A 27,755-nucleotide genomic window follows, 5' to 3' on the forward strand; every position below is an offset into this window, starting at 1 on the left:
AGCTCTCTCTCTCTCTCTCTCTCTCTCTCTCTCTCTCTCTCTCTCTCTCCCCACGCTAAAAGATTTTAAAAATGGCCTCACCCTTGCGCATATCAAATGCATGTAGGGCCTTCTGACAAAAAATGAACCCCATTCATGAAGATGGAAAAAGTTGAAATACCTCCAAAACAGAGTGCCTTGATCCAGTGCACTCTGAAAATCATGAATGAATTCATCACATTACAATGTACAATTCAATTATACAAAATAGTGGAGACTTGTGTTCTCAACTCCGTCAAAACATTGTGGAAGCTGGGTTTTCCCATTTGAAGTAAATGTTTATCGGTAGGAAGCTTTTGCCGCCAATTTGAACCAACACACCCACCACTTGTCCTGCATATTTTGCTATCATCCAAGCTTGCTTGCCCTTCTGTATCTATGTACCTTTTGAATGGCAATCACGAGCTCAATCAGCAGACACTGACATCATCATCCAGGTGCGGTGCGGTGCGGTGCGGCGAGCAAAAGAAACCAGAATTTTGCTAAAGAATGTTCTACATTTGTGGGTTGAGCAGACACGATTATGCTAACTTCACTTAATTTTTCTGCAAAGGACATGTCCTTTAAGAAGGGGGTTGCATTATGATGCCAAGATCACTAGTCCAAAATAAACAGAGGCGCAAAGCAAAGCAAAGGAGATCATTCCCCTGCGGCACTCAGAAAATTTTATGCTTTTCTCCCTTCTCGTCTATGGCATGTTTCATGCAAAATATGCGAAAAGGCATAGAATACTGCAACAAGATCAGTGTCGCCTTGAATATGATGGATAGATATATCCAATGTGGATCAATAAGACATCTAAGGACTCTTCCTCTTCCGTCAAATCGATAGCTATCCAAACCTTTTTAGGCTCTTCTCCAGACTACCAATATCAACATCTCTCTCTCTCTCTCTCTCTCTCTCTCTCTCTCTCTCTCTCTCTCACACACACACACACAAACACACACACACACAGAGGTCAACCACACAAGTACCTTGATGTGTCTCAAGGGCTCTTTCAAAGACCACGTTCACTGCCTTGGCAATACACCCTCAGGCGACGCATGCCCAAACAGGTGCATCTCCCTCATAAAGAACTCATTTCTCTTTACACTGATGACATTGTGGCTCTAAACACCCATGCTAGATGCTCTTGATGGTCTGCTTCGGACTTGTAGAAAACATTGTATCATCAAAGAATGCGTCAACATACTGCTTGTGCTCTCTAAAAATCCAGTACATCATCCTATTGAACGTTGCAAGAGCATTGATAAGCCCGAATGGCATCACCAAAAACTTTTTTGACATTTCAGTAAGGATGTGACTGATTATCCGAAATCCACTCGTGAGTGCCAGTACTATGGAAGCTTTGATGAAGATCAAATTCTCCATAATTACATATATGCAGAATGGCCTCGGCGAGACATAACATCAACATCAAAAAAATCCTTATCACACTTTTTTTTGGGCCAGAACATTTTGCAATAAATCACTTCCAAGTATATTCATATTATTAACATACAGCTCCTCATATCAGACAGAATTTAATCACTCTTTCTTGCATAAATAACACATTCCTTATGTGGATCTAGCGGAAGTAAACAAGCAAAATAGAAGAAAATACAAATCAATAAAGAGACAAACCAGTTCCCATTTTCGAAAATGCATTCAAAAAATTGATAGTCAACCTACCACACTACGCCCACATTAGTCCGTTGCATGGACAGAGGCAGATCTCTGCAAACTTCTCAGCGTCACTAGAATGTACTCTCCGTGAAATGAGATCATCATATCACGGAAAAAACAAAATTCGTATCCTTCATTGACAAGAGATACAATAAATTAAAAAAACCAGACCTTCAGCTTTGTATGCACAGATTATCAGTCCAAACCAACTTTCAAACAAGCACAAAAATCAGATCTGTTATATTTTGTGTGCCTATGGGCTCATGTAATGCTTTCGGGCCTGTAATTTTGATTACGTGGTACCCCTTCTTTTGTGTGTGTGTGTGTGTGTGTGTGTGTGAGAGAGAGAGAGAGAGAGAGAGAGAGAGAGAGAGAGAGAGAGAGAGAGATGGATGAAATGAAATGTTATATTAACGTCTTCAAAAGGCCAAAATGACCGCGAGAGAGAGAGAGAGAGAGAGAGAGAGAGAGAGAGAGAGAGAGAGAGAGAATGGGTGAGCTCATACAATGAGTGATACAAATCAACAAAGGTAAGTGGATCAAAATCAGAGAGATCCCTCATCGGTCGCTGGCGAATCTCATCGATATCCTCCATGGTCAAGACTCTGACTGGGCGTCTCGCATGTCAAGCTAGAGTGATCTGGATCCTCTGCTGCAACCTCCGTCAATGCTGTGAAGCCCCCGGAGGTCGTGGGCATTTGGGATCTCGCTAGCTCAATCGCTTGATCAATCAACGTACCTTTGGTGTGGGTGAGATCTGAACTCTGTTGTGACAAATGTTCCTCTGGCTGCCCAATGGCTGGTGTGAAGAAATCTATGATCCGCCTCTGAGACTAGCTCTCCCCTGGTGTCCTCAGCAAGCTCTCTCTATATCTATGCAGCTTGAATAAAAACAGTCCTAGACATCTCTGATCCTGTATCTCATGACTCTATAAAGTGGTCCAAAACCCTCTCTGAACAGGCAATGAAAGCGGCAGCGTATCTCATAGAACACCGGGCAATGACATATGTAGTGCAGCTTTGTCTCTTGTTCTATATGGCATAAGCAACATATTCTGACCTCTTATGGTACTCCTCGAAATCTGTCAGTCTCGATTTGAAGCTGATGCAAGGATGTGCGTATCTCACCAATAGCACACGGTATCGCATGAGATAAGTGTGTATCCATGTATCGGGGCCTAGTCACAAATCTGTCCTCCGTGAGATGGAGAAGATGCTCTCTATAGAAAGATATCTTCGTGCCCAACTCCTGTATCAGTTGTATCCTTGTCCTCCTGGTATCTAGCTGAACCGAATCCTAACGTATGAGTAATCTTTGTCCCTGTGAGAGATAGGGAGGTGCGTCCAAGGAGTACTGGAATGGAGGCAATCGTCCATGCTGAAACCATGTAACTGAAACCATGATGTCGTCAACCCATACCAGCATAATGTATCACCTTGCAGGTGTAATAGACTTGGACACTCCAAGTCGAGATTCTACCATGACACCACAAGAATTCACTTCAAAACAGTTCACAGTTCACAATTGATTTGACACTGGCCCGGTGAAGTTCCCTGCCTAGAGATATTGACCACAAAGACTAGCGCCCCTTTTGGTATTTCTTTTTGTATTAATTTGTTGCAAAAGTACAAGTGAGTGGGAGGCTCTCACTCTCAGACTCTACGTCCAGATGCTCTAAGAAGTGGGAGGCGTGCCCACTTATTTAAAGGTTTTCAAGGGATGCCAAAAGAAGAGCCCAAAAGCTTCAAAATCAAAAGCAAGTTCTCTCTCTCACAAGCTTAGTGGAAATAAAGCAAATCCCAAAAAGCCTCGGCGTAAAGAGAGTTCAGCCCTTCCGTAGATAAAAAGCAGGGCTTTTCCGTTCGCAGCTACCATGTCAGCATCCCGCCGAATGCACTGCAAATTTCGCCGTGATTTCCGGGTCAGTCTGTACGAGCCTGCCACGTCACTACCTGCAGTTGGGAGTCCTTGCCAGAGGGTGTGTGTGTGTATTGGGCAGCCACGTCACTGAGTTGTGACGTACCCCCCTCTTGAAAGCATTGTAATAGCCCTCGATTACGCCTGCAAAACAGACAGAAGCCATAAAATGTCTTAACAGACACTGACTATTAATACCAATACACTAGGAACACGCATCTAGCACGTGTACCAATCGACAGTCGCATCACACAACATCATAGGACATCACTTGACATCACAGGACATCACATGACAAATCACATTCAACATTCATTCGGATCTCAGACCATGATTTATCGGCAACGCAATTAGCAATCGCATCTAGATCCACTCAGGACCTCATAGATGCGCAATTAACTAATCCCTGTTGCAACCATGTCTATCGAGATCATTCAGACCGAAATGCTGCAGTCATTTCGTCTACTATCAGTTACTGCACTTAAACAAGTCAAGGACAAATCAGTATCATATTATCTGGAATTCCATTTCATAAAGTCATATAGCAGAATATTGTCAGCTCTCAGTATCCCTGAGCTCAAAGAGACATCAGTGACTCTAGTATTCAAAAGTCGAGGTATCTGTTGACAAAGGAGCGGAGTAACTCCCCTCTTGTGCATACCAACTGCACCAGATCTCCGACCAAAAGCTTCAAGGTAAAGTTTCACAATCTGAGGAGTATCTGCTAGGTCCTCCTCCTCCATCCACTTCGCATCCAATGCAGGGTAGTTCTTGAATTTAACCAAGAACCGCCTTCTCACTTTACCCTTAACCTTTCTGTCCTTATGTGCCAATATCTGTTCTGGAACAAGGATCTTCTCGTTTTCTTCCACTTCGGGGACATCACCTTTAAAAGGCTTCAGGAGGCTCACATGAAAAGCGTTGTGAATCCTGCAGGTGTCGGGCAGTTTCAGTCGGAAGGAGACATCATTTATCTTTTCAGAGATCCGTAGTATCGCATACTAAGCTTTTTAAAAAGCCTCTCCTTTCCCTTTTTCTTTCTCATGCGTGCCTTCCCAAGACGTAAGAGCACCCAATTGGTCTCCTTCAATTTCAAATCGCAACAATGGCGATCTGCTGCCTTTTTCTGTCTTTCTTGAGATTTCTGTAAAGCCTCGCGGACCTTGGCAAAAGCTGTTGTCACAACTCGGTGACGTGGCTGCCCAGTACACACACACACACACACACCCTCTAGCAAGGACTCCCGGCTGCAGGCAGGCAGGCAGGAGTGATGACGTGGCTGCCCTGTACGGATGCTGAAATGCTGACGTGGCAAGGCTGTACGACAGCCCCCGGAAAACGTGGAACTGCTGACGCGTGGCAGGCTGTACAGACGTCTGCTTTATGCGGCGCTTTTTACGAAAATTCGCTGGCAGCTTTTGGCTACTAGAATCTACGCCATGCTTGAGAGAGGGAGCTTTATTTATTTAAAGCTTCGTTCTATTTCTTCCCAAGGCTTGTGAGAGAATATGCTTTATTTTAAAAGCTTTTAATTCTCAGCTTTTGGGGCTCTACTTTTGGCATCCCTTGTAAACCTTTAAATAAGTGGGTAGGCCTCCCACTTCTCAGAGCATCTAGACGTAGAGTGAGAGCCTCCCACTCGCTTGTACTTTGAGTTGCAGATTAATACAAAAAGAAATACCGAAAGGGGCGCCAGTCTTTGGGACCGCTCTCTTGTACTTTGATGATTGATTAATACAAAAAGAAATACCAAAAGGGGCGCCAGTCTTTGGGGCCAATATCTCTAGGCACGGAACTCCACTCTGGTGATCGGTTTTGATCACAAAATCCACTCCTCGAAGATAATGCTCCCAGGTAGACAAGGCGTGGATCACAGCCATAAGTTCCTTCTCGTAGATCGAGGCATGCAATTCTCCATCCTTAAGTCGTCTACTTTCATAAGCCACTGCATGGGCTTCTTGGTTAAGCATTGCACCGATGCAATCACCTGAAGCATCGCAATGAACCTTGAATGGTTTCCTTAAGTCTGGCACTATCAAAATAGGTCCATGGCTTAATAGGTACTTTAGCCTACCAAAGGCACCTTGTTGTCTCGATCCCCACCTACAAGGGATCTTTTTCCTTGTTAGGTCACGAAGTGGTCGTGCTACTTGAGCAAAGCCTCGGATAAACCTCCGATAGTAAGAACACAATCCCAAAAAACTTTGTACATCATGTATCGTAGTGAGAGTTGGCCAATCTTGCACGACTTGGATCTTTGCTGGATCCTTTTTCACTTGGTTGTGTGAGACTATATGGCCGAGATAGTGTATCTCAGTCGGGAAGAACTCACTCTTCTTTGCATTCACATGCAACTCATGCTTTCGCAATTCCTGAAACACTATATCCAAGTGCTTCCGATGTTCCTCCTCAATCTTTGAAAAGACGAGTACGTCATCAAAGAACACTCCTGTGAAAGCTCGGTGTGGGCTGAAAATTCGATCCATCATTCGATTGAATGTGGCAGGAGCATTAGTCAAGCCAAACGCATTACCAAAAATTCATAAATTCCAAAAGTTGTGCGAAAGGCAGTCTTATGGACATCTTCAGGGGCTACGCGTATCTGATGATACCCGCTTTTTAAGTCAATGTGACTAAAGATGCTTGCTTCGAGCAACTTATCGAGAATATCATCAATCCGGGGTATTGGAAAGCGATTCTTGATAGTGATCTTGTTTAGAGATCGATAATCTATGCACATTCGAAACGTGCCCTCTGTCTTCTATACCAATAGAATTGGAGAGCAGTAAGGCGAAGTACTTGGTCGTACTAGACCTTTTTCCAGAAGCTCATTGACTTGCTTCAAAATTTCCTCTTGTTAAGCAAGACTAACCCGATAAGGGGGTAGGTTTGCGGGAGAGCTACCTGGTACGAGATCAATGCGATGATCTTCCGAATGTTCCGGAGGTAGCATGTTTGGTAGAGTATCCGTGAAACAATCTTTATACTTTTCAAGAAATTGAAAACATTTAATTTCCAAACTAGAGAGCGAACCCTCATAAGTTTTATCTCTTTCACGTGCGAAAATCAAGTAAGCAGAAATGCACTTCTTTATTTCCTTCTTAATGGAGATATCCCCTACATCATCAAAAATTTTAATGTTCTTGCCCTCATGCTCAAAAGCGAGGGTCTTTTCTACATAATCTTGGACCGGTTGGATATGGTAATGCCATGGCATACCCAAGATGATATCACATCCCTCAATAGGTGCCATCAAAAAGCATTTGTTATCCTTGTATTCACCAATCTGAGGATTGAGTTGTCCTTGCACTGGAGTTACATTGGTGGTCAACCCCTCAAATGCCAATCAGGAAGTGACCGGAGTTCCAAGTTGAGCCGGTGTAAGGCCCAAGCGTTCTACAGTTTCAAGTGAGATGAAGTTGTCCGTCGATCTAGGGTCGTAGAGGATCAACACCCACTGGTTATTCACAGATCCCCAGCCTTTAAGGAGCTGGCACTTCCCTTTCTCGGTTTCTGTATTCCCTTGCATATCAGGAATGGAATTCAAGCTCGATGGAGCGGGTTCCTTCTTCGATTGTTCCTTCTTCGAAGATGCTTGTTCCTGCCGTTGTTACCGAACAGGGCAATCGGGCTTCATATGTCCTTTTTCACCACAATAGAAACACCTTCCTTGTTCTTTGAAGGTTTGTACTTGGTTCGGTGTGAGATACTTAAGCCATTTTCCGGTACCCTCTGGCTTCTTAGGCTCATCTGGGTCCTCTGTGGAACGCTTTTTGCCTTGGTTGCCATGGTCATCATAGACCGCTGAGCGCTCTTTGCCTTGCACGATATGTGCTATGTTCCATCCGTCTGGAGGTACCAGTGGAATGTAAATCCTCGGCAATGATTGCCGACTCCATCATCTGCTGAAGGGTGTCGCGTGGGTACACCTTCATGCTCTTCCGAAGTGGTGGTTTAAAACCTGCTTCAAACTTTCGCATCTTTTCCTCGTCGAAAATCTTCATAAAAGGCATAACTTTCAGAAGAACCGACCAAAACTTGTCAACATAAGCCGTGGCTTTCTCTTGTTCCTTTTGGGCGAGCCAGTCCCATTCCTTCCAAATGTCCTTCTCGAAATCAAGTGGAAGAAATTGTTCATAATATTCAGCTTTGAATTGAGCCCAAGTTCTGGCTTGAGTACCTTCCAGAATTTTGGCTAGCCAGCAGTTGCTCGCAATCTCCTTGAGATGCATCCCAACATGACGCAACTTGGATTTTTCAGTGAAGTTTCCGTTGGCAAAAGCAACTTAAACCTGCCTCATGAAAGACGGTGTCTTGGAGATATCTCTCCATCCTGTGTAGTTATCAAACTTCACGTCCTTGTCACAAGATTTGAAAATCCGCATCTTGCGGTGACGTCTTGTCACAACTCGGTGATGTGGCTGCCCAGTACACACACACCCCCACTGGCAAGGACTCTCGGTTGCAGGAAGGAGTGATGATGTGGCTGCCTTGTACGGACGCTGAAATGCTGACTGGCAAGGCTGTATGGCAACCCCCGGAAAACGGGGAACTGCTGACACGAGGTAGGCTGTACGGACGTCCGCTTTTTGCGGCGCTTTTTACAGAAATTCGCTGGCAGCTTTTGGTTACGTAGAATCTACACCATGCTTGAGAGAGAAGGAGCTTTATTTATTTAAAGCTTTGTTCTATTTCTTCCCAAGGCTTGTGAGAGAATATGCTTTATTTTAAAAGCTTTTAATTCTCAGCTTTTGGGGCTCTGCTTTTGGCATCCCTTGTAAACCTTTAAATAAGTGGGCAAGCCTCCCACTTCTCAGAGCATCTGGACGCAGAGTCTGAGAGTGAGAGCCTTCCACTCGCTTGTACTTTGAGTTGCAGATTAATCCAAAAAGAAATACCGAAAGGGGCGCCAGTCTTTGGGGCCAATATCTCTAGGCACGGAACTCCGTTGGGCCAGTGAATAAATTGTGAACTATGAACTGTTTTGAAGTGTATTCTTGTGGTGTCGTGTAGAATCTCGACTTGGAGTGTCCAGGTCTGTTACACCGGTATAAGAGCACGGCCGATTTCTCTTCTACGAGAAATCTGATCCTTTTTACGCAACACTTATGGCTTCAGACAGAAATAAGTCGACTTCTTGTGCATCCGGAGATGCGGGAAGAGATCACAACGAAGATTCATGCGAGGAGTACGGCCCGCCTCGTCCTACTCAGGCGGAGATCAAAGAGATGGAGCATTGACGATTGATCAGCGATGCAACAAAGATAATGCTAAATTTTGCGAAGGACTTGAAATTTGCAAAATTTATGAGCCAGACCTCCTTCGACAAGGTGCATGCTCAGTGGCGGCAGACCACAGAACCACCCTTCAAACTGGCCCTGAAGAAACCTCCTACTCCAAGGATGTATACAGAGCAAGAATTAGAAGAGGTGGTTGATGCACGAATTGCTCTGCTTTTTGACGCGCAAAACAAAGCAGAAAAGCACGACAAAAAGCAGAGAAAGGCGCTGACTTGCCGGGTTATTTGGGTCGTCGGTCTACATATTCATCAGCAAGACAGCGAAGAAGCATGTTCGATTTGAAGGAGTACCCAGTTCTTCTTCTTCTGACAGTTCTTCTAGCTCCTCTGACTCAGGCGAAGAAGGCAAAAAGCAAAACAAAAAGCAAAGCTTCCAAAAGGGCTAGAAAAGACAAAGAAGCCTAAATCTCGCCACGTGGTTGACAGTTCTACAGAGGACTCGTCTTCATATAGTTCGGACTCTGACGACAACAGCTTTTATTCAAAGAAGAAGAATGTTAATAAAGCCAACCAGTATGACTTTCTGGAAGATAAAAGCAAGAAAGTATGAGAGTTTAAGGAAGGTGGACAGTCAATTAAATTTGACACATTTTCCAGTTATAGAGATGCTTCGAAGGCTTTGTCTTTTATACAACAGTTTAACATAGCTTTCTCAGGAGGGCGTTACTCAGAGCACTCCAAGATTCGGAGGGTTGGCTCTTACTCTTAGGCAAATGCTCGAACTTGGTGGTCCACGCTTCTATTAAACAAGACAATGCCGGTTAAATGGTTGAAACTCAAAAGGATTTTTATTTCTTCTTGGCTGACTCGAGAGTAAGAACGCGACATACGAACTGCTTGGAACCATCTTCGGATGACCAACAAGGACACAGTGGATGCTTATTGCGAGAGATTCTGGAGCTCTTTTCTACCAAGCCTCTTCATTTAAGAAGATCTCGTTCAAAGAACAAATTGAGCGGTTTACCGTGGGTCTTCCTATAGAGATCCGAGATCACTGCTTAGAACAAAAGTCAGCTTCCGTTCAGGAGTTGATGAGTCATGCGAAACGGGGTTTTGCCATTCACTCAGGCAGTATGACCTACCCCACGGATGAAATCATGATGCAAGGGCCAAACAGACTTCGAAAAATAAAAGTAGAAAGAGGAAGAGCAACCCAAAAAAGAAAGAAAATGATGCACGACCCAAACTCACTCTTCAGGAGAGGGCTCTTTACATCAAAGAGGGGAAGTGCTTTGGATGCGGGGAAACTGGGCATATCTCCGCGAAGTGCCCTAGAAAGGCACCAAAAGAACAGAACGACAAGGACGAAGAAGGGCCTGAGAGTTCGAAAGCAGCTGAGGAACGTGGACGAAAAGACAAGATGAAAACAGGACTGGTTCAGATTGTGTGGGTATTGGACCAAGCACGATAGACGAGAGTACAGAACTTTGCCGAGCTTGGGGCAAAGTAAAAGGCCAAGAAGCCCTGATCTTCTTTGATGGAGAAGCTAAGGCCAACTTCATTTCACCTAAATTGGCGGCGCGGCTCGAGATCACACCCGATCAGATGGGACCAATAGCAGAGGCAATTCTAGCGGCACACGGCAGGGACGTAGCCATTACACCTGTCAATGGCAAACTTCGGTTGCATTGTCAGGGGTATTTGGGGCATGAGGACCTCTACATAATGCCTTTGGAAGGTTGTGATGTCCTCTTGGGAATTCCCTGGTACCACAAGAACAACGTTGTGGTCGACTATCAAGCGAGAAAAGCGACTTTGACTACACAGAAGGGCATAACCATTGTACTAGATGTAAAACTTAAGGGCCAGTTTGTCCCTATTCTATCAGCTTCGTCCATTTCAAAATTAATGAAATCCAGTCTGTTTGTTTACTCGATCTTCTTGAGAGAGATGAATGATGAGAATAGGACAAATATGTATGAACTTGATAAAGAACGCCAAGATTTTCTCCACACTCATGTCGATTGCTTCTCAGAGGGCCTACCAGGCAAGTTACCACCCGCTCGTCCAGAAGATCATACTATTGATCTGATACCTGGAAGCACACCACTGAACCGGCCACCTTACCGTGTGAGCCGAGCCCAGAATGAAGAAATTATGAACCAAGTGAAAAACCTCTTGGAAAAGTCTTGTCCAGCCTAGTACTTCACCGTACTCCTCTCCTGTGTTGTTGGTTTTGAAGAGAGACGGATCTTGGAGAATGTGTATCAATTATCAATTATAGAGCTCTCAACAAAATCACCATCAGGAACAGATTTTCGATTCCTAGAATAGATGATATACTTGACCGACTTCAGGGATCCTCGTGCTTTAGCAGGATCGACTTGAAAAGTGGATATGATCACATCCGAGAGATGTCTACAAGACAGCCTTTCGGACGACTTTTGGATTATTTGAGTTTTTGGTGATGCCTTTTGGCCTAACCAACGCTCCTAGGACATTTAATCGGATGATGGAGAAGATTTTTCAAGAGTACAGACTATTTGTTGGCACTTTCTTTGATGACATCATTGTTTTCTCCAAGGATGAGGCAGAATATAGAGAACATCTGCTTCAGGTCTTTCAGGCATTACGAGATCACAAGTTGGTGATTAATGCGAAGAAAAGTGAATTTTTCCTACCAGAGATACACTTTTTGGGACACATTGTCTCACCAACAGGAGTGAAAATGAACCCGGCCAAGATAGAGACTATTCGTGATTGGCCTGATTTGAAGAATGTCCATGAAGTTAGAAGCTTCTTGTGCTTGTGTTCGTACTACAGACGGTTCATTAGAAAGTTTGGAGAGGTTGCTTCCCCTTTGCATATCTTGACACAGAAAGGAGTCCCTTTCTCGTGGGGACCCACAGCTGACTGCCTTTCAGACATTAAAGAGAAATTGACTACGGGACTAGTTTTGACTTTGCGAGACTTGCAGAAGTCATTTGAAGTATATTATGATGCTTGTGGTCGTAGTCTAGGTGCGGTCTTAATGCAAGAAGGCCATGTCATTGCCTAAGAGAGCCAATTGTTCAAGGCCAGAATTGACAACACAGATTTATGAGAGAGAACTTTTGGCGGTTATCCATGCTCTTACTTAGTGGTGGCATTACCTACTCGGACCGGATTTGACTATCTTCACAGACTATCACAGTTTAAGCTACTTCTTGTCGCAGAAGCAGCTATCGGAAAAGCAGATGCGGTGGGCAAATATCTTGTCACACTTTCACTTCCAGATTGTCCGTGTGCAAGGATAGAAGAATTTGGTGGCAGATGCTTTGTCTCGAAACCCGTTGGTTTTGGCTATTTCCGCGATACATCATAGGAGCTTCGATGAGTATGCCACAAATACGGATTTTGCAGACATTTTCACACGAATACGGGATGGGGAGACAGTGGCAGGATGTTCCATTCAGGATGGCTACTTGATGAGGAAAACCATGTTGTGCGTTACACAGCCGTTGAGGGAAAAGGTTATGACCGAATGCCACTGTCCGCCTTTTTACGGGTCACCGCCGCATTGCTACCACCTTGAAAGGGGTAGAGAGATACTTCTTTTGGCCGAGACTCAAGAAGGATGTAGACGAGTTTGTGCGCAGTTGCTTGGTATGCCAGAAGGTCAAGTTTGACAGGCATAAAGCACAAAAATTGTTACAGCCTTTGCCCATACCCACCAGACCCTGGGAAAGTATTGCAATGGATTTCATTTTTGATCTCCACAGAACACAAAGTAGTCACGATGGTATCTGGACTGTTATTGACATATTTAGCAAGCAGGCTCATTTCATTCCAGTGAAGATCACTTAGCGAGACTGTTTGTGGCCCAGATCTTCAAATTACATGGCATGCCCGAGACAATTGTCTCCGACAAGGACCCCAAATTCACGAGTTTGTTTTGGATGGCTATTCGGGAGAACATTGGCACGCGGTTGCAGTTCTCGTCATCTTTCCACCCGCAGACTGACGGACAATCTGAGATTGCCAATTCAGTGGTTTTTAATTTATTGAGGTCTTACATCTCGGATCAGAAGACTCAATGGGAAAAGTATCTACCTTTGGTGAAATTTGCTTACAATAACACCATACACTCTTCGATGGGGAAGGCGCCATTTGAGATTATTGAAGGTGCTACGAAGGTTCCACCCTTCCTAAGCACGAAAGATAAGATTTTTGAAGGCGATGAGTACACGCACGACTTGGACACGGCTTTTTCCAAGGTCCGCGAGGCTTTGCAAAAATCTCAAGAAAGACAGAAAAAGGCAACAAATCGTCATCGTCGCGATTTGAAATTGAAGGAGAATGATTGGGTTCTCTTACGTTTTGAGAAGGCACACCTGAGAAAGAAAAAGGGGAAGGAGAGGCTTTTTCCAAAGCTTAGTATGCGGTACTACGAACCTTTCCAAATCTTCGAAAAGATAAACAATGTCTCCTTCCGACTGAAGCTGCCCGAAACTTGGAGAATTCACAATTCTTTTCATGTCAGTCTCCTAAAGCCTTTTAAAGGTGATGTGTCTGAAGATGGGGAGCCTGATGAGCAACCCGAAGTGGAAGAAAACGAGGAGATCCTTGTTCGAGAACAGATATTGGCACATAAGGACAGAAAGATCAAGGGTAAAGTGAGAAGGCGGTTCTTTGTTAAATTCAAGAAGTATCCTGCATTGGATGCGAAGTGGATGGAGGAGGAGGACCTAGCAGATACTCCTCAGATTGTGAAACTTTACCTTGAAGCTTTTGGTTTAGCAGAGTCTATTCCAATGGAGCCCCGAATTCAGCTTGGCCTGATATCTGGTGCACTGGGTATGCACAAGAGGGGAGTTACTCCGCTCCTTTGTCAACAGATGCCTCGATTTTTGAGGCTAGAGTCACAGATGTCTCTTTGAGCTTCAAGGATACTGAGAGCTGATAGTATTTTGATGTATGACTTTATGAAATGGAATTCCGTATAATATGAAACTGATTTGTTCTTGACTTGTTATTGATAGACTTGTCATGGTTCTTTCCGTTCCTTCTCGGAATCATCATCCTTTGCAGAGAAAGAGAGGAATCTGAGCTCTGATACCACTGTCACAAACGGGAGCGCACACAAATAATCAACAAGATGAAAATAAATAATCTTTCAACTAAACAGAGTTGAGGGAGAAGTTCGACACGATATTTGGGACAAGAAGATGGGCTGGTTTACCCCCTTAAAGAGAATCCTTTATTAGGGAGACTCTTTTTACAAGCACAAGAACCGGAGAAAACCCCTCCGTTCTAATTCTCTGACTCGATGGTCGTTCCTTCCCGTAAGGGAAATCCGAGAGGCGAGCTCTCAATCCTTTTTCCGTCTGTACTCGGAGTCAAGACTCCGTAGACAATTTCCGAATTCCGTTCCTGGAATTCCCAAGCGTAGGCCAAAGCCTTCACGCTTTTCCTTCGCGATGAAGTACTTGCAAACACACACACAAACACAGGACAACAATTCGTATGGCAAATCCACAATAGATACCTGTCCAGTGTCGCTCTTGTGCGGGAAAAGCGACTTCTGTGCTTCGTAGTCTCGCGATCTCTTGCATCTTCTGGCAGCAGAGTCTTCTCTTGCTGGCGCTGGCAACTCCTTCCTCTGAGTGAGGGCATGGGATGCTTTTATAGCTCCCTGGCCACGGCAAGAATAACTGAGCAAAGGCTGCCCACGTAGAGATCGTGACGGATTTTTATTTTTTGTTGTTCTGCCCCAAATAGGCAGCGAGAATTCACTGGCTGGTTTTGTTGCTTTATTTTCTAAGTGGCTGCCCACTTATTAAGTGAGCGGCCGACATATTTTAAAATTGGTCTGAACCTGCCCAAAAACTCAATAAAACCTTATACGTTAAAAACAATGCTTGTCACAGCACTTCCCAAGCGTCCCTGGATGCAATCACATACACAAATGCAATGCAGACATAGATTCCTCGCGGGAAAGCGTGTTCTCTACCCGGAAAACTCGTTAAAATATTCCGCTTTTTAAGAAAAGCTTCTCAGAACCCATCTTTATTCTTGTGCTTGCGTCTTTACGCGTATTCCTCTTTTTGGATGCAATCACATACACAAATGCAAAGCAGACATAGATTCCTCGCGGGAAAGCGTGTTCTCTACCCGGAAAACTCGTTAAAATATTCCGCTTTTTAAGAAAAGCTTCTCTTAAAAAACTTCTCAGAACCCATCTTTATTCTTGTGCTTGCGTCTTTACACGTATTCCTCTTTCCAGTTCGGATTTCTTGCCAAACCAACGAGATATTCCCTTTCCGATGCTCCCGTCACCCCATCACGTGACGCATCAAGAATATTCGTTTCCCGGTCTCTCCTACCGAACTAACGGAAAAACCCCTTCGTGATGCTTAATGTCACCCATCATATGACGCATCAGAGTTTTCCATTCCTGATGGCTTTTAATAATTCCACTAGATCTACAATTCCTAACCTTACGGTTCATGTGCACATCTCTAAATATCCTAATTTCAGTAAAAAGAAATTACTCGAGAACATAAGAAAATAGTCCATTTAGCAACAGAGACATGTAGAGAAAGATGAAATGTCTGCAGCATTTTGTCTCATGAATGATTTCAACTTAGTGCATCTAGATGTTTATTAGAGATCCATGAGGTCTGGATGTGATGGCTAAGTGGATGAGAACTGAATGTGAATTGAAGTACATCAAAATGTCGATCTGGATGAGATGACTGGATACTAGTGTGAGTGCATCAAGAGTTCCGGAAGGATGAGATGGTTGCACAATGATCTAGGTGTATCAAGAGTTTTGGACAAAATGAGATGGCTAGATTTAATGATTGAAGCATGGTGTTCATTATGAACTAAGTGCGCGATTTTTGTGCATTGCATGCTATGTGGATGTACTGTCTTCTGGGGATGGTCATGGGCATGGTTTGCTTGGTTGCAATGTGAAATGAAAAGATATGAACCTGATAGTAACAAGATTTAGTAGATCAAGACATCCGTGAGAGAAATCAGTGCGGTCTGGATGTGATTGCTAAACGGTTAATGATCAGGATTTGTATTTGAGACCCTCGACAAAAATGCAATTGATTAGTGACTGATGTCTTTGTATAAGTGTTGGATTGGTGGAGTTTGGTGCATGAGTATGTAGAGTCAGTATCTACTAAAGAGAGTTTCGGTCCTTTGACTATTTTTGCAGGCATAATTAAAGGCAATTACAATTCTTTCAAGAGGGGGGAATGTCACAAGAGTGATGATGTGACATGACCAACTTTACTCGCTGCTTTTGCAATTTCTAGCGCTAGCTTTTGAGAAAATGCTTTTGGGGATTAAGTGCTTTGAACCTGAAGCTTTTGGGGTTTAGTGCTCTTGGGAAAGTGCTTTTGAGGCTCTACTTTTAGGCAACCCTTGTACTGTTTATAAAGAACCCTTGGGACCTCTCTGCAGAACATCTAGATGCAAAGTCTGAGAGCAAAAGACCCTCGAGATAAGCCTAGATTCACCCTTAAAGAAAAGCGCAAGGGTATAGACACATGGTAGCCACCCACAAGACAATATAACCATCAGTTCATCATGCATAGTATTGACTAAATACCACGGCATCCCCACTAATATCGTTAGTGCCCATAAGCTATACATAAATTATAATCAACGACCATAAACTTTAAAAGTCGCTTACTTTTAGTGAGGAAGGGAGACATAGTCACAAAGTGATGACGTGGCGAACAGCAGAAACCCTAATTTCTGCCAGAAACCCTAAAATTCCTGCAAACCCTAATTTCTACCAAAAACCCTAATTTCTAGAAATCGCGGAGATGGAAAAAAAAAAAAAGGATATTTTTGAGCGACACAAATCTCGGCTTTTGCTCTCATTGAGAGAGAGAGAGAATTTGCTTTTGCTTTCAGAAGCTCTCTGTGAGAGAGTGAAAAGAGCTTTTGCTTTCAAGCTTTTGGGGCTCTGCTTTTGGCATCCCTTGTAAACCTTTAAATAAGTGGCTTGGGCCCTCACTTCTCAGAGCATCTGGACTCAGAGTCTGAGAGTGAATCCCGAGCCACTCTCTTGTACTTTGAACTGATTAATACAAAAAGAAATACCGAAAGGGGCGCTAGTCTTTGGGGCCAATATCTCTAGGCACGGAACTCCGCCGGTCCAGTGCAAATCTACTGTGATCTGTGAATTGTTTTGAAGTGGTTATTTGGTGCTGTCGCGATTGATTCTTAACTTGGAGTGTCCAAGTCTGTTACAGTGGTATCAAAGCACGACCGATTTCTCTTCTACGGAAAACCCAATCCCCAATTTTTTTTCCACGGCACCTATGGCTTCACGCAAGCATCAGTCGACTCCCTCTGCATCTGGAGATGCGGGAAGGGATCACAACGAAGCATCCGGCAGAGAGTATGGCCCGCCTCGGCCTACTCAGGCGGAGCGGCAAGAGATGGAGCGTCGCCAGTTGATCGGCGATGCAACGAAGATGAATTTAAATTTTGCGAAGGACCCAAAATTTGCAAAATATATGAGCGAGACTTCTTTTCAGGAAGTGCATGAGCAGTGGCAGAAAACCACTACACCACCCCCGAAACCCACTCTCAAGAAACCTTCTACTCCCAAGAAATATTCAGAGAAGAAATTAGAAGAGGTGGTTGATGCACGGATCGCCCAACTTATGACGCGCAAAAGAAAGCCAAAAAGCAGAAGAAAAGCACTGACTTCCCGGGATATTTGGGTCGTCAATCAACTTTTGATAAGGCAAAGAAACAGAAGAAGCGTGTTCGATTTGAAGGAGTACCTAGTTCTTCTTCTTCTTCTTCTGACAGTTCTTCTAGCTCTTCAGATTCGAGCGACGAAGACAGAAAAGGTAAAAAGCGAAGCAAGAAACAAAGCTTCAGAAAGGGCAAGAAAAAAGGCAAAGAAGGCTAAATCTCGCCCAGAGCCTGACAGTTCTACTGAGGACTCGTCTACAGACAGCTCAGATTCTGATGGAAACTTCTATGCGAACAAGAAGAATTTTTACAAAGCCAACCAGTATGACTTTCTCGAAGATAAAAGCAAGAAAGTCCGAAAGTTTAAGAAAGGTGGCCACTCGATCAAGTTTGATACTTTTTCAGGATACTCAGATGCTTCGAAGGCTTTGTCTTTTATACAGCAGTTTGACATTGCTTTCACGGGAGGATGCTATTCAGAGCACTCCAAGATTCGGAGAGCTACCTCTTACCTTAAGGGGAATGCTCGTACTTGGTGGTCCACGCTTCTTTTGAACAAGACTGCGCCAGTTAAATGGCTGAAATTTAAAAAGCTTTTTATTTCTTCTTGGTTGACACAAGAATATGAACGAGATATACGAGCTGCTTGGAACCATCTTCGGATGACCAAGAAAGATACAATCAATGCTTATTGTGAAAGATTCTGGAGCTCTTTTTCTACCCGCCTCTTCATTCAAGAAGATCTCGTTCAGAGAACAAATTGAGCGGTTCACCTTGGGTCTACCTTCAGAGATCCGAGATCACTGCTTGGAACAGAAGTCAGCTTCGATTCAGGAGTTGATGAGTCATGCGAAGCGGGGCTTTGCCATTCACTCTGGCAGTCTGACCTACCCCACAGATGAGGCCATGACACAATGAGCCGAACAGACTTCTGGGAATGAAAGTAGAAAGAAAAAGAGCAACCCAGAGAAAAAGGATGCACGACCCAAGCTTACTCCTGAGGAGAGAGCTCGCTTCATCAAAGAGGGGAAGTGTTTTGGATGCGCGGAACAGGGACATATCTCACCGAAGTGCCGTAAAAAGACACAGAAAGAACGGAATGATAAAGACGACGACAGGCCTGAGAGTTCGAGAGCAGCTGAGGAACGTGGCAGAAAAGGCAGATAGAAAAGCAGAACTGGCACCACATGGCGTGGGACCTGCACCGAATCTAATTAATGAAAGTACAAACTTTGCCGCTTTTGGGGCAAAGTGAAGGATTAGGAAGCTCTTTTGAAGGAGCCAAGGCCGACTTCTTTTCACTTGGAATTGGCGCCTCGATTTGGAAATTACGCCCGACAGACTGACGCCACAGGCGGAGGTAGTTCAACTAGCACTCGGATGGGATGTTGCCATTACACCGAGCATTGGCAAACTTCGTTTGCAATGACAGGGGTGTTCAGGGCACGCGAGCGACGTTCTACTCAGGATCCCTTGGTACCACAAGAACTACGCCGTGGTTGACTACCAGGCCGAGAAAGCAACTTTGATAAATGAAGGGCTTAGAGATTGTACTTGATGAACTTCAGTTTCTTAACTCATTCTTTTGGGAGCGAACTGAACGATGAATAAAGGTTGAATATGTTTTGACCTGATCAAAAGAACGCCAAGATTTTTCTCCACACTCATGCCGATTGCTTTTTAGAGGGCCTAAAGATCAAACCATTGATCTGATACCTGGAAGCACGCCACCGAACCGGCCACCTTACCGTGTGAGCCGAGTACAGAATGAAAAGATTATGAACCCAGTGAAAGACCTCTTGGAAAAGGGTCTTGTCCAACATAGTACTTCACCGTATTGCTCTCCACTGTTGTTGGATTTGAAGAAAGACAGATCTTGGAGAATGTGCATCGATTATAGCGCTCTCAACAAAATCACCATCAAGAACAGATTTTCGATTCCTAGGATCGATGATATACTCGACAGGTTACAGGGATCCTCGTTCCTTATTAGGATTGACTTGAAGAGTGGATATCATCAGATCCAAATCGCGCCGAGAGACGTCTAAAAGACAGCCTTTCGGACGACTATTGGGTTATTTGAGTTTTTGGTGATGCCTTTTGGCTTAACCAATGCTCCTACGACATTTAACCGGATGATGGACAGGATTTTTCAAGAGTACATGCTATTTGTTGGCACTTTCTTTGATGATATCATTGTTTTCTCCAAGAATGAAGCAGAACACAGAGATCATATGCTTCAGAGATACATTTTTTTGGGACACTTTGTCTCAGCAACAGGGACCAGATTTGACTTTGCCGGACTTGCAGAAGTCATTTGAAGTATTTTGTGATACTTGTGGTCGTAGTCTGGGTGCGGTCTTGATGCAAGAAGGCCATGTATTGCTTATGAGAGCCGATTGTTCTCTAGGCCGGAGATGACAGCACAGATATATGAGAAAGAGCTTTTGGCGGTTATCCATGCTCTTACTCACTGGCGGCATTACCTACTCGGAGCGGATTTTATTGTCTTTACAGACCATCAGAGTTTGCACTACTTCTTGTCACAAAAGCAACTTTCGGAAAAGCACATGCGGTGGGCAAACATCTTGTCACAGTTTCACTTCCAAATTGTCCATGTGCAGGGACAGAAGAATGTGGTGGCAGATGCTTTGTCTCGGAAGCCGTTGGTTCTAGCTATTTCCGCGATACATCATAGGAGCTTCGAGGATATGGTCGATCAGTATGCCACGGATATAGAATTTGCAGATATTTTCACACGGATACGGGATGGGGAGACAGTAGCTGGATACTCCCTTCGAGAAGGCTACTTGATGAGAAAGACTATGTTGTGCGTTACAAAGCCATTGCGGGAAAAGGTTTTGACTGAATGCCACTGTCCACCTTTTACAGGTCACCGTAGCATTGCTACCACCATGAAGGGGTAGAGAGATACTTCTTTTGGCCGAGACTCAAAAAGGATGTGGAAGAGTTTGTGCGCAGTATGCCAGAAGTCAAGTTTGACAAGCATAAGGCACACGAATTGTTACAACCTTTACCCATACCCACCCGCCCCTGGGAAAATATTGAAATGGATTTCATTTTGATCTCCCGAGAACACAGAATGATCACGATGATTTTTCGATTACATGGCACGTCCGAGACGATTATCTCTGACAGAGACCCCAGATTTATGAGTTTCTTTTGGAAGGCAATTTGGGAGAACATTGGCACGCGGTTGCAGTTCTCGCCATCGTTCCACTTGCAGACTGACGGGCAATCTGAGATTGCCAATTCAGTGGTTTTAGATTTATTTAAGTCTTGTATGTTGGATCAGAAGACTCAGTTGGGAAAAGAACTTACCTGTAGTGGAATTTGCCTACAATAACAAGATACACTCTTCGACGGGGAAGACGCCATTTGAGATTGTTGAAAGTGCTACGAAGGTTCCATCCTTCCTAAGCACGAAAGATTAGATATTTGAATCGGATAAATATTCGCAAGATTTGGATACGGCTTTTGCCAAGGTTCGCGAGACTTTCCAGAAGTCTCAAGAACGACAGAAAAAGGCAGCCGATCGCAATCATCGCGACTTGAAACTGAAGGAGGATGATTGGGTTCTCTTACGTTTTGAGAAGGCACGCCTACGAAAGAAAAAGGGAAACGAGAGGCTTTTTCCAAAGCTTAGTATGCGATACTACGGACCTTTCCAGATCACTGAAAAGGTAAATGATGTCTCCTTCCGATTGAAACTGCCAAATACTTGGAGGATTCACAATGCATTGCATGTGAGTCTCTTGAAACCTGTCAAGGGTGATGTATCTGATGATGGGGAGCCTGATGAGCAACCCGAAGTGGAAGAAAACGAGGAGATCCTTGTTCCTAAACAGATTTTGGCACATAAGGATACGAAGAAAGGTAAAGTCCGAAGGCGGTTCTTGGTTAAGTTCAAGAACTTTCCTGCATTTGATGCGAAGTGGATGGAGGAGGAGGACCTAGCAGATACTCCTCGGATTGTGAAACTTTACCTCGATGTTTCGGTTTAGCATAGTCTACTCCAAGCGGAACCCAAAAATTCAGCTTGGCCGGAGATCTGGTGTAGTGAGGATGCACAAGAGGGGAGTTATTCCACTCCTTTGTCAACAGATGCCTCGACTCTTTGAGCTTCAGGGATACTGAGAGCTGACAGTATTCTGCTGGATGACTTTATGAAATGGAATTCCTGATAATGATACTGATTTGTTCTTGACTTCTTTTGAGTGTAGGAACTGATAGACGAAATGACTGCAGCATTTTGATCTGATTGATCTCGAATAGACATGGTTGCAATAGGGGTTAGTCAATCGGACATCGATGAGGTCCCGATCATAGTTTTTTCCAGACACGTCCGATTGCCCAATCGGGCTTCCTCACGCGTGCGCGCATGGTTGCCGCATGGTAGCTGTTTTCGGACAGGAGCGGGGCAGTTTTTGACGCGCTGGCAAAAAATCCCCAATTTCTCAAATGTGGCCCAAAACGCCTCTGCACGATTTATTAAAAACCTGCAGCGTTCCTGTTTCTGCATAGAGTCCCCATCGAAGCTTGAGAGTTGAGAGGACTCGAGACCGCGAGCCGAGAGCCCTACCCAGTGCCCACACACTCTCCCGCGCGCGGCTGATTCTTCACCTACGCCGTCCGTTACTCGTGAGGCCTCCACTTTGTCAAGGTTTGCAGTGTGCACCTTGCAAGTTTGCAGAATCCATATGGGCCGAGTGAAGCGTCCCGAATGGCAATATGTAGAACAATTGAAGCCTCAAAAGAAAGGGCAATTTACATGTAAATGCAAGTATTGTGGGCATACTTGGGACGGCGGTCCCTCCCGTGTTCGTGCACATTTATTGTCCCTCTCTGGCTATGGTGTAGGCCCATGTGACATGGTGCCAGAGGACGTCAAAGAGGTGGTCACAAGATTGCATGTAGATGTACAGAATGATGGGAAGGACCCAAATGCATTTGTAGATGCCTTGGTGGATGATTTCGGAGCTAATGCCTCTGCCTCAGGCTCAATGAGTACACATGCATCAGGGAGTGCTCACGTAAGTGCCACTGGGACTTCGACTTCCAAATCAAACGTGGGGTCCTCGAGCAAGAAGAGGAAGGTTGCACAAGGGCCCTTGGCAAGTGCATTTAGCTTGCAAGCACGCAAGCAAGCAGATCAAGCCTTGCACAGGTTTTTCTATGCAGAGGACATTCCTGAATGGAAAGTGTGGAGTCCTTTCTTTTTGGAAATGGTCAAGGCAATTGGACAAATTGGTCCATCTTATGTGCCTCCCACATACAATGCTTTGCGCACCACAGAGTTACATGATGAGGTCAAATGCATTGGTCATGAGATCATGGGTGTGCGCGAGAAATGGAAAAAACATGGATGCACAATTGTGTGATGGATGGTCTGACACTAGACGCAGGTCTATCATTAACTTTCTTGCATGCTCTATACATGGTTCTGTGTTTTTGAAATCTGTGGACACATCTGGGGAGACAAAGACATCAGAATTTATTTTCAAGCAGCTTAAGGATGTGATTATTGGGGTAGGACCCTCCAATGTTGTGCATGTATGCATGGACAATGCAACTAATCGTGTTGGGGCCGGGCAAATGGTGGAAGAGAAATGGAAACACATTTTTTTCACAAGGTGTGCATGCCATTGCTTGGACCTCTTGTTTGAGGAAATTGGGAAGCTCCCTTGGATTGCAAAAATTCTTGAAGATGCAACAAAGGTTGTCACATTTGTCACAAGGAAGTCCACTGTCTTGGCATTGTTTCGAATGCTTAGCAAGAAGGAATTGTTGAAGCCATCGGCCACTCGATTTGCCTACTACTTCATCATGTTGGCTAGTCTTGTGGATGAGAGATGTATGCAAGGTGTGTGTAGGCTTATGATTGATGCAAAATTTGTGAAAATAAAGGCATCCAGGACTGCAAAGGCCATAGTGGTCTCGGACATTGTGTTTAATGCATCCTTTTGGCAAGAGGCCAAGTTGATTTTGAAGATTTGTGCTCCCATCTTGAAGATACTTTGTTTGGTTGATAGGGAAGGAGCCACCATGGGGCTTGTGTATGAGCTTACGGATCGCATGGTTGAGCAAATTCAAAACATGCAAGGTATTGATGCGGCAAGGATGCAAGAGATCAAGGACCTATGCATTGATAGATGGAATATGATGCACACACCATTGCATGTTGTGGGATACTTGTTGCATCCTATATGGCGAGGAAGAGGGCAATTCAATGACAGTGAGGTTCATGACGGGTGGATGACATTTTTGGACAAGTATACCAAGGGTGATTTGACCATGCAGGGTACCCTCATTGATGAGTTGGACACTTTCCTCACTGAAAGAAAGTCATTTGCTCATCCTATTGCAAAGGATCCAAAGAGAATGCAAGAGGGTGTAAAATGGTGGGAGACTTTTGGGGCTTGCACGCCCACATTGCAGACTCTTGCACTTAAGGTGCTTTCTCAAGGGACATGTGTCTCTCCATGTGAGAGAAATTGGAGCACCTTCTCTCTCATTCACACCAAGAGAAGAAATAGGTTACTTCCTGCTCATACCGAGAAGCTTGTCTACATACACACCAACTTGAGGCTCTTATGCAAGATCAAAGAGCGCGGCTATGAGAGAATGGAGGTGACATTGGAGATGCTTAACAAAGAGAAGGATGAGGAGCGCTTGCTTGAGTTGCAGGAGATTCAGGAGGGTATTGCACAGAGCACTGATGATGTTATGGAGTCTCTTCCAATTAGCATGCCCAGTGATATTGGGACTTCATGCTCCGTTGTTGAGGATGAGGCTTGGGATGAGGATAATGAAGGTGATGATGAGGAGGTGGCCTTTGATGAGAGTTAGAGCTCATTGCATTTTGCTCTAGCCTCGGTCCTGACTCCTCTTAGCTCTACTTATGTTTTGGATTCACTATTTAGCATCGAGCGGCTGGACTCCACCCTCTAGGCTCTATTTATGTTTTGTCATTTGAATTTTGGAGTACTCAGTACACAGTCTTGTTGGTTTTGGAGGCTCCATATTTTGCCATCTAGTATGATCATGATTCATTGATGTATCTATTGATCAGAGATCTTGATCTGTTTCTCGGCTCCCGACTCCTTGAGTTAGCTAGATTTTACATTTTCTATGATGTTTTAATGCATTATGTGGCTTTGGGCTACTCTCTAGAGTCTACTGTTTTAATTTTAATTGCTATTTGTTATGAGATATATATATATATACACTAATTTTTTAGTGTCGTATGGTATTCCACGTATGGAATCTTCAGGGGGTTTGAATCGGGCTTATATCGGGCTTCCATACCCGCCCGAGTGAGACGTATGGTTGCCGCATGAAAAAACTATGGTCCCGATTGGACCTAGATGTGATTGCTAGCTACATTGCCGATAAATCATGGTCTAAGATCCGAATGAATATTGAATGTCATGTGATGTCCTGTGATGTCGTGTGATGTGACTGTCGATTTGATACATGTGCTAGATGTGTGTCCCTAGTACGTAGGTACTAACAGTCAGTGTCTGCTAAGACGGTTTATGGCTTTTGTCGATTTTGCAGGCGTAATTGCGATCGATTACAATGCTTTCAAGAGGGGGGTATGTCACAAAGTGATGACGTGGCGGACAACGAAACCCTAATTTTTGTCAAAAACCCTAAAATTCCTACCAACCCTAATTTCTGCCAAAAACCCCAATTTTCGAAAATCGCGGAGGTGAAAAAAAAAAATGGGATATTTTTTAGCGACGCAAATCTCAGCTTTTGCTCTCATTGAGAGAGAGAGAGAGAATTTGCTTTTGCTTTAAGAAGCTCTTTGTGAGAGAGGGAAAAGAGCTTTTGCTTTCAAGCTTTTGGGGCTCTGCTTTTGGCATCCCTTGTAAACCTTTAAATAAGTGGCTTGGGCTCTCACTTCTCAGAGCATCTGGACGCAGAGTCTGAGAGTGAATCCCGAGCCACTCTCTTATACTTTGAACTGATTAATACAAAAAGAAATACCGAAAGGGGCGCCAGTCTTTGGGGCCAATATCTCTAGGCACGGAACTCCGCCAGGCCAATGCAAATCTATTGTGATCTGTGAATTGTTTTGAAGTGGTTATTTGGTGTTGTCACGATTGATTCTTGACTTGGAGTGTCCAAGTCTGTTACAGACATTGTTGTTAAAAGCCTCTCCAATCTTGTCCACGTACTCATAGAGCAACCCCATAGTGCTGCCCTACATATCAGTGATGCATAAAACTTCGTAGATTGGCTTGATTGCCTTGACGAAAGCTTTAGCCTCTAAGTACCATGTATCATCCATTGCTATGCATGCAAAAGCCTTGTAGTGTGGTTCTTGATGCTCATAGCCTGTTACGGGTCTTCTTTTCAAAGGACATCTCAAGACCGTCCACTAACTCTCAACCCTTTGATGCGATTTCGACTCTCGAGGCCTCGAGCACTTGTAACCCACAAGGAACCAATAGTGCGGAATTCGCGTCTTCTGAGAAGATGGTTTATGGATGGTAGTGCGTGGGCAAGGCCCCTTGAGTTGTTCAACATCGTTGGTGGTAAGTTACGTGTGAATGGGAATTAGGACCTTGGAAAGGCCTAAGGATATTAAAGATACGGACATGCAAAAAAACGAAACAGGCCGGGACCTGCGTGTTCCCAGAGCAGCTTAGACAATAGGTTTTCATTTCTCAAACAGCACGCCTTTGCGCTCGATGAGAGCCCTACGCAGGGTGCAATGTAAAGCTCCCACAATATTATTGATCCCTGTCAATGCATGCAATCGTGCAACAAACAACTTTGATGCATGTCAACTCACGGCCAAGTGTGACCAGCTCAACCTCCAAACTAAGGGAGCGGAGCGAAACCACAATCCACTGCGGGTGATAGTACTCAATACAAAGGAGTGCGAGAGAGTACTACCTTGCTCCCTCAAGACCTGCTCTTTAAACTTGCATCACTCAAAACGTGCTCGCTGACCCTTCTTCAAAACATACAGCTCTCGGCGTCCCTTTTGGTCAGTTCGCGACGTCCAAGACCCGTGCTAGGCATACTTGGAAACCCCTCCTATAAAGGGCGGTTGGAATATTCTTCGCTGATGAGTTGGAGTTCTTTTGAGATTGAATGCCTGGTGATAGTTGTACGACACATAAGGTACTAGGTGGGAAGAGCCTTGCAATGTAGAGCTAAAACATGTTGCATTGATATGGCAGATGAGTAGTACCATATAGTAACCTATCAGCCCTAGATGCAATATATAGAAGTACATTGATTGTAGGATATGGTAAATATGTGCATGATATATTTGTACTTCAATTTTTTATGTGTATCCAACTCATGTTCGACTAGCTTTCCTCCATTCTTCAAATAAATTGCAGCAGAGAAGCCCAGAACTTCCTTCTACAACTCTCTCTCTCTCTCTCTACAACTCTCTCTCTCTCTCTCTCTCTCTCTCTCTCTCTCTCTCTCTCTCTCTCTCTCTAGCCTGGTTTTCAGGTTTAACAAATAGTAAAGAGCAATGTCAGGACAACATACCTGTAACTTTTATTTGTAGGTCAGTAGCTCCTTCCGTGCAAACAAGCCGAGGCAGAGAAGGGGTATCTTAAATGCTAATAAAAGGTCTACTGCTGGCATTGAAGATACCCCTTCTCTGTCTCGGCTTGCTTGGCTTCTGTCAGCAGTCTTGCCTCGGCTTGTTTGGCTTTTGTCAGCAGTCTTGCCTGACTTTTCAGCAGTCTCGCACTGTAATGCATCCACTCGCTTACTGTGGCGTCATGAGCAGGCATGTCATCGGTGGAGAACATGCGCCTTGACCTTGACGACAACAAGCGTGGCATACGGCGGAGAACTGACGTCCTGAGTGCGCGCGCGCGCGCGAGACAGAGAGAGAGAGAGAGAGAGAGAGAGAGAGAGAGACCGAGGCTGAGCTAACTTACTGCTTGAATATGCGTCGCGCGAAGGTGGTTTAGGCCGCGCGGTGGGGCCTGGGATTATATAACACACTGCTAACTTACTGCTTGAATACGCGTCGCGCCGTGGAGCCTGGGTTATAACACACTTTTTGGCCTGGAGAGGCCCTCGGAGAGGTTGGTGGAGAAAGCGTGCACTTTTTGGGCCGTTGATTTTGGACGGCTGTGATGAATGCCAGGAGGATTGAGAGGCATTAACCTTAGG

General features: G+C 44.5%; 1 protein-coding gene and 1 long non-coding RNA gene across 2 annotated transcripts; one reads left to right on the forward strand and one right to left on the reverse strand.

Moving 5' to 3' along the window:
- Nucleotides 1–199: 199 nt before the first annotated feature.
- Nucleotides 200–27,525, reverse strand: LOC147458138 (uncharacterized). The gene is made up of 2 exons (XR_015188201.1): nucleotides 27,117–27,525; nucleotides 200–1,835 (listed from the first exon to the last, which is right to left on the reverse strand). It is a non-coding gene; the product is annotated as an uncharacterized LOC147458138 (long non-coding RNA).
- Nucleotides 21,530–27,049, forward strand: LOC147458139 (uncharacterized). The gene has a single exon (XM_086511765.1). It carries the CDS (start codon nucleotides 22,770–22,772, stop codon nucleotides 24,441–24,443), a length of 1,674 nt encoding a protein of 557 aa, XP_086367891.1. The 5' UTR covers nucleotides 21,530–22,769; the 3' UTR covers nucleotides 24,444–27,049.
- Nucleotides 27,526–27,755: the final 230 nt, after the last annotated feature.

The sequence above is a fragment of the Adiantum capillus-veneris genome, chromosome 5 (genome assembly GCF_014529385.1).
Source record: "Adiantum capillus-veneris isolate H3 chromosome 5, ASM1452938v2, whole genome shotgun sequence".
Taxonomy (NCBI): Eukaryota; Viridiplantae; Streptophyta; class Polypodiopsida; order Polypodiales; family Pteridaceae; genus Adiantum; species Adiantum capillus-veneris.

What these genes read in the sequence shown, in the direction of transcription:
- LOC147458139 (XM_086511765.1), top strand. Translation starts at nt 22,770, where the DNA reads ATGCAGAGGACATTCCTGAATGGAAAGTGTGGAGTCCTTTCTTTTTGG.